Source organism: Acomys minous (genome assembly GCF_964271855.1).
Source record: "Acomys minous genome assembly, chromosome: 2".
NCBI lineage: Eukaryota > Metazoa > Chordata > Mammalia > Rodentia > Muridae > Acomys > Acomys minous.
Genome location: NC_140484.1, coordinates 87,537,555 through 87,550,754, shown reverse-complemented (window position 1 = coordinate 87,550,754; position 13,200 = coordinate 87,537,555). Strand labels below are relative to the sequence as shown.

Here is a 13,200-nt window from a genome sequence, read left to right as displayed (position 1 = left end):
GGGCGGTGAGTAATACAGCAGCAGAGGACACTGTAGAGCTAAGGATGACCAAGACAGCTAGACGCCTATACACAGGGGACTATGTCAAGGGCAAATGGCAGACAATGATGAAACACTACCCACCGTCTTGACTATAAACCCCCCCCCCACACACACACACACACACGTGACCAGGGAAATGAGACCCACTGAAACAAGTAACAAGTGTCAGCACAGCCAGTGACCCAGCCTGGTGCCAAGATGTCTGAGCCAAGACGACTCTGACCCAGGCTGTGAGGACAACCAGGGCTCCTGGCACCACGCCTCCACCCCCACCCCCACGTCCAGAACAGGCACGTGCCACACAGGCAGACGAGTTATGAAGCCACCGGCCCTCGGGTTTTCATTTTATTTTTATTTATTCACATGGGCAGCAGAGGATGGAGTTGCCCCATCCTTACTCCCCTTGCATTGACTGTGCCTCGGGTCTTAAGACCCCAAAGGTCATTTGGAACTCACTCCCAGGACAGGAAGAAAGCATTGTTGGTGTGCCAGGGAAGGGCCCCAGCCCTGAGCCAGGTTAAGCACCCCTCAGGAGCCCTCTGAGGCCTACCCCTGTAAGTCTTTTGCAGACAGCAGGACAAAGACATATAGGTGGAGCCTGGCCCCTTCCTTTGGCATGGTACACCCTAGCTCTGGGGACAGAGTCTAAGAGCGATGGTTTTGAGGCCCAAGCTCTGGGCTGGCCTGTGAGGGAAAGCGGGCCGATCTGCAGCCTTGGTTCCCTCCTCAAGCTTGCAGACCAAGAGGTTCCCTCCCCTCCTCCTCACAGATAGGTGTCCACTCACCACTCACAGACTGAGACTGCCGAAGAAGCAAAGGGTAGACAAGGGAAAACAAGGCTCCTCCTCCAACCCGTCCTCCTAACTGGGGAGCCTGGGGAAGGAGCTTTTCAAGGCCTGCTCCTGGGTTGTCTTGGAAGAGAGAAGGTGGGAATGGACGAGCCTGGCATGGCCGTTGGTCCTGGGCATAGGTCACATTCTCACAGCTAGTAAAAAGAGAGGGGTGGAAAAGCACCATGGCCTTCTGGGAGGGCTTTGACAATCCTGACGGGAGGGGTGAGGAGAAGTCTAGTCCTGACTCAGGCAAGGGCCGTGAGGCTGCTCCTAAGCCTGCCAGCTTTGCTGGGCATTCCTTCCTCTTACCCCTTCAAGCCTGCCACTTTCCCAGGAGCTACCCACTGATCCACCTCCAGCACACGCCCCAAGTCTGAGCCCCAGCCCCAGGGGAGAGGTGAGCAGGCCCCAGTCTCTTCAGTTGGCCTTGCTCAGTCTATAGTCTTCCACTGGCTCTCGGCTCTCGACGGCCGACAGGGCGATGAGCATCTGAGCAGCATAGTAGGTGGACATGATGAGTGCCCGCGAGTAGGGCACGGGAAAACAGAACTTGTTGAGAGCGATGGTCAGGTCTGAGATGATGAAAAGCAGTGCCCCGCTGCCAGCCGCCAGCTCCGTCCACCGCCAGGCTGCCCCAACCAGCCGCAGTCCTGCCATAGCTCTCCAGCCCATGAAGCTGATAAGGGCCACGTAGACCCCCACCAGGTAGGTGAAAGCACCTGACAGCCCCGGGTAGAGCAGGGCATAGCACAGGCCTGACAGCACGCCAATCACCAGGCCTGTCCGGAGAGCCAGCGGCCGCATGCCAAAGGCCGAAGCATAGAGGATGTGCGTCACAGCAAACATCAGGAGACCTGGAAGGGAGAGGGGATAAAGAATGCACTCGGGAGGCAGAGGCAGGTGGATCGCTGTGAGTTCGAGGCCAGCCCGGTCTACAAAGTGAGTCCAGGACAGCCAGGATAACAGAGGGGGAAAAAAAAGCTAAAGGAGAGCAGGGTGGTGGTGGCACACACTTTTAATCCCAGCACTTGGGAAGCAGAGGCAGGTGGATTGCTGTGAGTTCGAGGCCAGCCATGTCTACAAAGTGAGTTTAGTACAGCCAGGGCTACACAGAGAGACCCTGTCTCAAAAAACCAAAGTGGAGGAGGGGGGGAGGAGGAGGAAGACGGAGAGGAGGGGGAGGAGGAGAGGGAGGAGGAGGGGAAGAGAAGGGGGAGGAGGAAGAGGAGGGGGAGGAGGAGGGGAAGAGAAGGGGAAGGAGGAAGAGGAGGGGGAGGGGGAGGAGGAGGGGGAGGAAGAGGAGGGGGAGGGGGGAGGAGGGGGAGGGGGAGGGGGAGGAGGCAGAGGAGGGGGAGGGGGAGGGGGAGGGGGAGGGGGAGGTAAAACAAAACATGCTGAAGGCTGGCTTCATGACTTATCAAGGGGACTGGGGATAACCTAGCAGCTTAGCTCTGGAACTGAGAGAGGTGGGACGAGCTGTAGCTTTAAACTCCCCATCTCCCTTAGAGAGCTGGTCCTCCTCCAACAGAAGACCAAAGTCCCCAGCCTCAGAAACCCTCCAGCTCTCTGTTCCCTCTTCCAAAGCCTCGCCCCACCCCCCCCACGCCAGGACCCTCTTTCCTCCAGCCCCAGGCACCCTCCCAGGCAACTCCTCCAACCACTGACCGTGTTCAAAGTAGCCGTGGTCCTGCCAGATGAGGAAGGCATCACCCACAGCAGAGAAGACAAGTCCCACAAAGATGAGGGAGGCACTGGAGTGGGCCAGCAGGAATCTGAAGCCATGGGCCAGAAGAAAGAGCCAGAGGCAGAAGATGGGCAGGCACTTGATAAGGGCGCTGACCCACGAAGGGCTGGACGAGGGCAGCCAGAGCACAAAATACACACAGGTGGCCTTAAAGAAGGGCACCAGTTTGGGTCCCTCACTCTTCACCTGGAGGAGAGACAGAATGAGAGCAACACTCAGAGGCTGGGGGCACAGAAGCCCACGATGGGACCTAAAACCCTAACCCTTTCCCCAAAGCTACTGTGCATGCACTAGCCCTAAGGCACTCAGAACAGGGAGGGCTGACGGAGAAACCTAGCCTGCCAGGCTCCAACCGGCCAGCAAGATGTGAACAAAGCCATTATCACCCGAGGCTCAATTTACGGGGACAGGCAAGGGCTCCACTGTCCTGTCACTCTTGTCCACTCTTGGCCCTGGAACTTGGCCAGAACAGCCACTCACTGGACCAACAGTGCCTATGAGGACATTCCTTTTGGCAGCCTAATGTTGTTCCCTTCCGGCTTTCTTCTCCCTCCCTGTCCTAGAGGGATCCCTTAGCACCTCTCCCTGTCATCCTCAGCGCCCAGCTGTGGAGAACTGGGAGTAATGTCAGGGGGAAACCACAGAAACAAACCAACTGACCAACCAACTCATGATCCCAGCTTTAGAGCCAGGACTCAGGCTTAGAGCCCTGGCAACACCAGGTGAGTGCCAGGAATGTAGGGGAGTCACAGTACCTCCACCCCACAGGCTTTCTGTCCTGTCCAGTCTGCCCACCCCCCTACACACACAAGCTTCCACTTTACCTAAAGGTGGCATCAAGGACAAAGAGAAGTGCTAAGGATGCCGGGAGGTGAAATAGATCTGTGCGGGGAGCAATAAACAGTCCTGGAAATACCACAGATTTCCAGGGCTAGGGAAGGGGGGCGTTGGCCATTTCTTTCCCAGAGAACAAGAACAACTTGAGGCACCAGAGACAGGAAGGGGGTGGGGAGGGCTTCTGGTCCCAGCTTCTGATCCGGCGCCAGCAGACAGGCTGGGAGGAGACGGGGAACCAAGAGGGGGAAGTTGGCGCAGCTGACTGGGTCTCAGCTGGATTAGGGGGAGGGCAGCTAAAGAAAGGTTTTACTCAAGGCCACTGCAGGCACAGTCTGAGCTGGCGGGGGAGGAGATTCCGCAGATGTTGTGTGGTCTCCCCAGCGGTGTGCCTTCCCTTGGGTCGCTAATTCAGGGTTTCTGGGGGTGAATTGGAGCAGTTGGGGCTCCCTATAGACTCACCCTCCACCTAAAGTGCTCCGGCTGTGTGAACAAGCTGTTCCACGGGGGACTCTGAGGACACACTCAGATCCCCAGGTTACCAGATAGACACCTGACACAATTGAGGAAGGGTAGGAAGAAATAGCCAGTGGGTCCAGAGTACAAGCATGCTCTTGTTCTGCCAGAGGTTAGAGATGGGAGCAGAGGTGACACTCCCTTCCCATGGACACTCCGCTATAACCGATAGTGAGAGTGAGGTCATGGCCAAAGGGAGGCCGAGGGGATCCCGGCTCCACCTGTCAGCCCTCAGGAACATCAACTTTGCTCTCCCCTCATTCCCCAGACCCATATTGCCTAGAAGAATCTGGTAATAAATGGTGACATCACGAGTCAGATAAGCTAGCCTTAGAAGGGTAGGGAGACAAGCCAAAGGTTGGAGTTGAAAAGTCTGAGGAGGTCAAGTCTGTAGAGAGCGGTCCAGCTTCACCCAGCGCCTTAACAGCGTTGCTTAGAAAGAGGCGTCGCCTCCTGCGCTTACAATATGAAGAGAAAACCAACTCGAGGCACGATTCCCAGGAGGTCTGGTTCCCCCCACCCTCTCGAATGCTTCTCTGAGGTACCGTCACGCAGAACCCTGCAGCCCGCTGCGTCCCAGTCCCAGGCCAAGACCCGCAAGACCCGCTCCAGACACACATGGATCAACAAAGTCACGCTTCCGAGTCACGTGCACAATGTTTTCCTTCCTCCCGCAGGCAGACGGGGGGCGCGCGGAGGAGGGGCGCTACGGGAGTGAAGAGCAAGGGAGCCGTGACAGCCACCGCTTCCCCGGAGGGGACACCAGCTTCCTCCGCCCCCAGGCGGCCGGGCTTGCCGCTGCCTTGACCCAGGCCCGGGGGCGGGGGCTCGCGCGCTCGCGCACTCACCACAGTGACCGGGGACACCATGGCGGCGGCGGCGGCGACTGCTGGCACCCGCTCCGGGTTGCACCGCCAGGACGCACCCAGGGACAGGTGAGCCGACAACCGAACAAAGCCGGACTGAAGCACAATACCTCCCGCGCGCCGGGCGCTCGGAGTACTGTCTGCGAACCCTACTACGTCACCACAGACCCAGCCAATGAGCGGGCCGGAGCCTCGGGTGGGCGGAGCCGTCTGGGGGCGCCGGCTAGGCTATCTCTGTTTCTGCGCTGAGCAGGAGGTCCACCCCGGGCGGGGGCGGGGCCACGAGGCCACGCCCCCTCGGGAGGCGTGCCAGGGCATCCTGGAACGTGACGGCGACCCCCACACACACAACCCCCAAGGCTGGAAGACAAACACCTTTTGCCCTGGGAGCACCGCGAGATGCATCGTCTCTTACCTCCGGAACAAAAACCAAAGACAGAGAGATGCTTTTCAGCCTTTAAACATACGGTCTAAGGGACGCAATTCCTGTAAGACATGCCTTTGACTGTGTAGTCATGCGCCCCAGTGGATCAACAGACATTCAACCTTCAGCATGGAAGAACTATGTTCCAGGCACACAGTGTACATAGCTATACTGAACCGTAGTTTTTTAAAATTGCATCGTAGAATTGCATTAAGCCCACGTGGACACTCGTGCACTGAACAAATAAAGGTACAGAAAGGGAACCGTCCTTCACCATAGCACAAAAGCCACGGATGAAAGCAAGCCGCAGCCAGTGTGTAGACCCCATACCCGCAGCGGGTAAACAAATTATAGGCACTAGGTTTCCTTAGTCACACGCCCCTCACACCTGGAACAACAGTGACAACACCTACACAAGAGCAAAACAGGAATGGCAGGCAAATCTGAGCATGCTTAAGGACCCGAAGGAGTGTGAACTGACAGCCGGAAATACAATGTAAGTGGTTATGATGCTGGAGTGTGAACTGACTGCCTGAAATACAACATAAATGGTTATAATGCTCGAGTGTGAACTGACTGCCTGAAATACAGTGTAAGTGGTTATGATGCTGGAGTGTGAACTGACCGCCTGAAATACAATGTAAGTGGTTATGATGCTGGAGTGTGAATTAACTGCCTGAAATACAATGTAAGTGGTTATGATGCTGGAGTGTGAATTGACTGCCTGAAATACAATGTAAGTGGTTATAATGCTGGAGTGTGAACTGACTGCCTGAAATACAACGTAAATGGTTATACTGCTGGTTTAGCAGTATGTGTTCAGAATTGGGTGGACTGGCAAGGAGTCTAATGAACTATATTGCAGCTGTTTGCTACTTCCATGCCCTTTGTCTCCTCTGGCCTAGATTTCCTCATCTGTAATGTGAATAGGTGACCTCTAGAGTCCTGCCCAATCCAGACAAGTTGTGTAGGATGAGGAAGAGGAAAGGTTGCTGGTTTCAGGAAATACAAGTCTATCCAGCAGGCCTCGTGGAGATGGAGGTTTCCAAACACGCCTCAAAGACCTGGTATGTGGTCTGTGATACACACAGAGCGTTAGCTGTGGTGTCAGCTGTTGGGAAGGGAAGGGACACTGGCCATTTTCTGAGATGGGGATACAGGGCCCTACGCTGGAACCTAGCCTTGTGCTGGCCAAGGAGAGACACGCGTTGAACGCACGCTCTGATGCGCCGTTCCCACGGCAGTTTTCACTTCTCCTCCAGGACTTCCCCGGGTACCCCTCATCCCAAAGGGAGGAGAGGCACATCCATGGCTGGCTGCTGTTGTTGTTTCAGTTGGGACCTACCTTATCTGAGTGAGGAATGAGAACGGCCATCAGCAAGGCTCTGTCATGTACGCTATGACCAAACGTGAACTGAAAGCAATACGGACTTGGTCCCTCCTTACCTGGGACTCACTGGCGGTGTAATTGGCCAATGCCACTCCATCTTTGGAGCCTCAGTATAAAATCACCTCATACATTCCAGTTTCAGATCAACCCCTCCCATGTCACCCAAGGGAGTACCGAAGTCAGGGCATTTTTGTTTCTCTGGACCCAAGCTTGCCTAATTATAAAGATGGAAATGTGGACCTTTAAGAGGATTTCACTTACTAGAGGGGAGGGGGAGTGTACTTGAGGTCAGAGTTGTCAGGACTCCCTAAAGATGTGTTACAGATGTCTGTGATTTGCCTGAAATAGATACTGGGACCAGAACTTGGGTCCTCTGCAAGAGCAGTATGTGGTTTTACCCACAAGGCCATCTCTCCAGCCCCTGAGAGTAAACTTTATTAGTTGTTCTCAAAAACTGGGGCCAAGCCAGGCATGGTGGTGAACTCCTGGAATCCCAGCACTCTGGGAGGCAGAGGCAAGCAGATCTCTGAGAATTTGAGGCCAGCCTGGTCTACAAAGTGAGTCCAGGACAGCCAGGGCTACACAGAGAAACCCTGTCTTGAAACTTCCCCCTCCAAAAAAAAAAAAAAAAACAAAACAAAAAAAAAAAAACTAGGGCCAACCAAAATTACTTGAGAAGTCTTTTAAAAACATGTCATTGTCCTACCTTAACCCTACTAATTCACCAATTCTCGTGCGTTTCACATACAAATACCCACATATACAAAAAACATAAGGTCTAGAAATGTCATTCACAGGGTACTTCTACCGGTGGGCAAAGTAGTTATATAAATAGGTGACCCACAAAACCGTAGTGTCTCCCCCCCCCATGCTGTCTCTGTCTGGCCTCCTACCCATTCAGAGCTGTTTGTTGTTTTTGCTTCATTGGGTTTTGTTGAGACAAAGTCTCACTGTTTGGCTCTGAATGACCTGGGACTCTTGCATAAACTAGGCTGGCCTTGAACTCATAGAGCTCTTCTGCACCTGCCTCCCAACAGTTAAGGTTAAAGGTGTGTGCCAGCATACCCAGCACGGGCCCATCCTCTGTCCTTCTCTCTGCCCTGGGAGCCCAAGCCCTAGACTTAAGTACAGGGCTCACCACGATTCCTACTTCTAGTTGAATTCAGCTCAGTGTCTGAGGCCTGTCAGGGTGGGAGGGAAACAGACAAGGCCCACTTGACCAGGCGGAGAATCTGGTCTTTCTAGAAGCTGTGCTCCTCCCTGGCTAACTCCAGGCTCTCTTTCTAAAACCTCAGGCCTTTGGCAGTATGCCTCTGGACTAATGGCTGATGATGGTGTTACCGAATCCTTGCCTGACTCTGCCTGCCTGAACTAACAGAGTTTCTGCCCTGCCCTAATCTTATCTTGGAAGACAGAATGCCTGACAGCCAGACGTCCTTCTTCAGGGGCCAACCAACTGGTTGGGTGTAAAATGGATACTACAGGGACCTGCCCATGACCTTCAACTTCCTTACAGTCCTATGACTGTATGCTAAATGACGCCCCTCCACACCATGACAGATGACCAGAAAGAACCATAAAAGGAACAAAAGTAGGAATTCCTGAAAACCCCTATCCATCCCAAGGTGATAAGCCTCTTTCTGTCCTCCACTAGCCCATCCCTCCTTTGTTTCTGTCACTGATGGCTGTGACTTCCTGACACTGGCCATTGGAGCCAGTACTTTGCACACCATCTTCCGTTTCTATTCTTGGCCAAGAATAAACGTCTCCTTCACTGTTCAGTGAGCATTCCGTTTTATTGTGGGCTCCATAACTCCAAGAGGCGAAAGGGAACCAGATATTAGCAGCAGTTTGGTTAATCTGCCCACATCTCTACAGGTAGTAATGGATTCTCATCAGTTAAATAGTGCTGAGCCTTGACGGACACAGACACTAAAGACTTTGCTTTCCCTCCGAGAGAGAACTTACTTTAATTTTATTCCTATAGGTAAAATATTTTTTATTCAGTCTTTAGAATTTTTTTTTCTTCAGTTGTTTAGGGATGGCTGTTTTATGCTTTCTTGATTTTATATTCCAGGTAGCAGGGGTAATGAAAACCAGCACCCCTTCCTCTCTGTACCCAGAATGACTTGTCATCTGGTCCTGCTCACATGGCCCTGTCGTTTTCTCTGTGCCTGCCTGTCTGTAAGAAGGCCATTCACTGACTGACTCTACCAACACATGTATAAAGTGTCCATGTGCACCTGCTATCATTTTAGATACTGGAGTTATAAATACTGAGTAAAAATCAGCCCCTGAGCTCATGGAGTTCACAAGCAGGCGGGTAAACAAACAGGTGATGTGGCAACTGAAGCAATTAAGGCGTGAAGCCAGGTGTGGTGCCACATACCTGTAGTCCCAGATGCTCAGGAAACTGATGTGGGAAGATTCCTAGGGCCCTCAAAGTTCAAGACCATTATGGTCCACGCAGTCGCAAGAAAAAAATGATAATTGAGGTATGTCACAAGAAAACTTCGAGTGACTCACTGTGCCTGTCACAGCAGAAGAAGGTGGGGCTTAATCTAGAAAAATAAGGTAGCCCTCACTGGACAAACAGCAATAGGTGTGACTCTCTTGGAAGACGGAGTCAGACGTGTACAGCACAAGAGGCATGCTGAATCAGGGACAAGCTTGCATCTCTGGGAGAGGGAGGTGGATGGTGTGAGCTGGAGAGTGGCTACAAAGAACGTGGAGAAGGAAGAAAAGGAGCTAGCTCGGGGTGGGGGGGGGATCTTGAAGGTTCTATTAAGGAATCTGGACTTGGCCCAGTAGAGCCACTTGTTTTCTGTTCTTAACTCCTCTGCTTGGTCCAAACTTCCCAGGGCACATCTAACCCCAGCTTTGAGCATCTTCACTCCCATACTCCCATTTCACCTGCAGATCTCGAGAAGAAATAGTAGTGTGACAAGGTCAATATGAAATTATGATAAAAATATGTGAGGGTAGGTCGATAAGGCTGTTGGGGTTGTTTGGAGACCGTGCCTTATTGTGTAGTCCAGGCTGGCCAGGAACTCACTGTAGATTAGCCTGGCTTACAAAGGTCCACCTGCCTCCACTTCCCTAGAGATGAATACGTGTCAGCCAGATGCGGGTGTCTGGAAGACACTAGATACAGATCTAGAGCTCAGACCAGAAGACTGACATCTAGACTTTCCCGAGGCACAGCCAAGTGTCTCTTGACTAAGGTCAAGTGCATAAGTAATAGACATTCTGACAGCTTTATGGATGCCACTAACCAGTGAAGGGTCTTGATAGAGCAGAAAAGAAGCACCAAGCCAAGTTCTGAGGGACAATGACACATAAGGAACACCCCGAAAAGAGACAAACATAGGTAAACATATGCTGACCATGTGTCTGGTAAGCTCTGATATACATCGACACAAGGGCACTCCCGGGCGGGGTGGGGGAGGGGAGGGAGACAGGCACTGCCAGAGAATATGCCCCACCCCCAGAGATCACATGGGGTTTGTGATTTAGTTAACTCCGGCCAGAACAGGTGATGAATGGAGGAACTACTTTTCTTTTGTGATGTGGCAGAAGCTTTAAAGATAGTGAACCATGACCCATCCCAATTCCTAACTATGTTTCATGCCCCCAAGGTCTATGTGAGACTCTGCATTCGCATGCACACACACACACACCACACACACACAGAGTGCTACCCTCTCTGCTTCCAGAAGCCAACCCAGGAGTGACAAATCATCTGAGGACACTCATTCCAGAATGCCTCTGTCATGGAGGTGGGGACATAAGCCCCGGAGTTGACAATGGAACCCATGGTTCAGGGCCAAAGAATCTAGCAGAACTCCTTTCTGGACCCTCACTGAGACTGACCTTTGATACTGTCAGAGATACGATGTGGGGTTAGGAGTGGTCTCATAAAGATGTCCTGGGCTCTGTGGTTAGACTCTGCTTGGGGCTGGCACACCCTGGTTTAAGGCTCTTCATATTCTGGGTGCCCTTGTGAAATGGTTGAGCCTCTCTTAGCTTCTTTTTCTAAATAACGCCAGCCTGGCAGGGCTGATGTGAAAGGAAGTTTGTTGACACATGTACCACATCCAGCTGTCAGAAGATGTTGATATCTCTTGTTTATTGACAAGGGCCTTGATCCGCCAAGTAAACTTTTAAAATCCTTTTTTTTTTTAAAGACTTATTTATTTATTATGTATACACTGTTCTGCATGTATGTCTGCAGGCCAGAGGAGGGCACCAGATCTCATTGTAGATGGCTGTGAGCCACCATGTAGTTGCTGAGAATTGAACTCAGGACCTCTGGAAGAACAGTCAGTGCTCTTAACCTCTGACCCATCTCTCCAGCCCCCAAGTAGACTGTTATAGCTAAAAAATTGTCAAGCCCAAGGGTCTCTTGGGAATGGTCAGTATCAGGGATGCCCCAGGAGGGATCTCTCCCTTCCAGAGGGATATGTGGGATTAGATGACATACAGCACCTAAACTTCCTGTGTGTGTGTGTGTGTGTGTGTGTGTGTGTGTGTGTGTGTGTTACTGAGATGGCTTGTGTGGGGGGTAGGGTAGGAGGGATGGGGAGTAAAGCTGCATATGTCTGTGCATGTGTGTGTGTCTGTGTGTGTGTGTGTGCTGCTGCTGCTGAGATGGCTTGTGGGGGGATGGGGAGTAAAGCTGTGTGTGTGTGTGTGTGTGTGTGTGTGTGTGTGTGTGTGTGTGTGTGCTGCTGCTGAGATGGCTTGTGGGGGGATGGGGAGTAAAGCTGCGTGTGTGTGTGTGTGTGTGTGTGTGTGTGTGTGTGTGTGTGTGTGCGCGCACATATACCATAACACACATGGAGAGGTTAGGGGTGAAGTTCAAGAAGTTAATTCTTTCCTCTCTTCCTCTGTGATTCCATCATGTGAGTCCTGAGCACTGAACTCAGGTCTTCAGGCTTGGCAGCAAGCAGCTTTACTCCCCCGCTCCTACCCTCCCACCCACCCCCCACATACAAGCCATCTCAGCAGCACCCCCAGATCCCATGTTGTCATCCCAGTACCCTCAATATGACACACCCCTTAGATCCCATAGCATCTGGGCTCGCTTTAGGGTTGTCCCCTCCCCAGTGCTGGAAAGCTGGGAGGATAAAGAAAGCAGTCTCTCAGGAGCTGAATAATAGCCTTGGGGGGGGGGGGATGCCCACAAGATCCCACTCGCTAAGCCCTGGGACTGAATTAGTAATTATCCACCACCACCCCACCACCTTCTCCTCCCCCTCCTCATCCCCCCAGGCCTCTATCCACCCCCCCACCCACCCCCACCCCTCCACCCCCACCCCCATCAGCCTATGAGGGCCACTCTTAGGATAACAGGGAATACCAAGGGCGCAGTTCCTTCCAAATATTCTCTCTTGAACAGACCACTTCTCTGGCTCGCGCACACACACACACACACACCTGCTCCTTCTGGGGGATGCATGAACGGCACTCACTGACCGCTTACACCAGGCCAGGCTGCATCTGAGCTGCAGACACCAACACAACAGAGCTAGCTCCCCTGTGGTTATGGAGCTGGGAAGCCAACATGGTAACTTCTCTCTCCTCAGATCTTCCAAGAGCCCGAAAAGCAGACAGGGACAGTGAAGGCTGGCCTGGGCCTTTAAGGAGACTGCTGTGACAATGAGGCTGGGGGAAGCTGGACAAAGGTCAGGAAGGTTATTTATATTATCCCAGCCCAGCTTCCGGTCTCCCATCCGGAGGACCACATGCTTTAGAAATATCTCAGGCTCCTGCATTACAATAGGGTTGACACTCCAAAGGAGGAAAGGCCAAAATTCTGACCAAAAGCTCCAGAAGAAGGTCAAAATTAATTCAAGTGGAGGCTTCGGCCCTGTCTCCTCCCACTCTATACTCCAGAATTGAAAATTCAGCTCCCTCCCCCCCCCCCCCGCCCCTTTTTAAAGCTTTACAATGAAGTTTATTTTGGAAGGCTGTGTCTAATTCTTCCCCTGCTCTACTTTTTCTTTTGACTTTTTGAGATTTTTTTTTATTAATTTATTCAGATTACATCGCAATTGTTATCATCTCACTTGTGTCCTCCCATTCCTCCCTCCCTCCTGCTTTCACCCTTTTCCCCTGCTCTATGTCTGTGACCGAGGGGGACCTCCTCTCCCACTGTATGGTCTAGGCTATCAAGTCTCATCTTGGTAGCCTGCTTATCCTCTCTCTGAGTGCCACCAGGCCTCCCCACCAAGGGGATGTGGTCAAATATGGAGCACCAGAGTTCATGTCAGAGTCAGTCCCAGCTCTCCACACAACTGTGGAGAATGTCCTGTCCATTGACTATATCTGAGTAGGGGTTCAATGTTTACTGCACATATTGTCCTTGGCTGGTGCTATAGTTTGAGCAGGACCTCTGGGCCCAGATCCTCCTATCATGATATTCTTCTTGAGAGTTCTAGGACCCTCTGGATCCTTTTATTTCCCCATTCTCCCATACTTCTCTCACCTAGAGTCCCAATAGGATGTCCTCACATCTATCCCAATCTCCTGGTAAGTGAAGACTTTCA

At 52.4% G+C, this 13,200-nt stretch overlaps 1 protein-coding gene and 1 long non-coding RNA gene across 3 annotated transcripts; one reads left to right on the top strand and one right to left on the bottom strand.

Moving 5' to 3' along the window:
* Nucleotides 1-374: 374 nt before the first annotated feature.
* On the bottom strand, nucleotides 375-5,057 carry TMEM86A (transmembrane protein 86A). The gene is made up of 3 exons (XM_084762232.1): nucleotides 4,818-5,057; nucleotides 2,541-2,805; nucleotides 375-1,729 (listed from the first exon to the last, which is right to left on the bottom strand). The coding sequence occupies exons 1-3, from the start codon at nucleotides 4,836-4,838 to the stop codon at nucleotides 1,293-1,295; spliced, it is 723 nt and encodes a 240-aa protein (XP_084618358.1). The 5' UTR covers nucleotides 4,839-5,057; the 3' UTR covers nucleotides 375-1,292.
* A 749-nt stretch (nucleotides 5,058-5,806) lies between these two features.
* On the top strand, nucleotides 5,807-8,417 carry LOC311586242. 2 transcript variants are annotated; one of them, XR_014775491.1, is made up of 3 exons: nucleotides 5,807-5,899; nucleotides 6,165-6,326; nucleotides 7,945-8,417. It is a non-coding gene; the product is annotated as an uncharacterized lncRNA (long non-coding RNA). The 2 variants fall into 2 exon arrangements; XR_014775492.1 differs by lacking the exon at nucleotides 5,807-5,899 and adding an exon at nucleotides 5,927-6,043.
* Nucleotides 8,418-13,200: the final 4,783 nt, after the last annotated feature.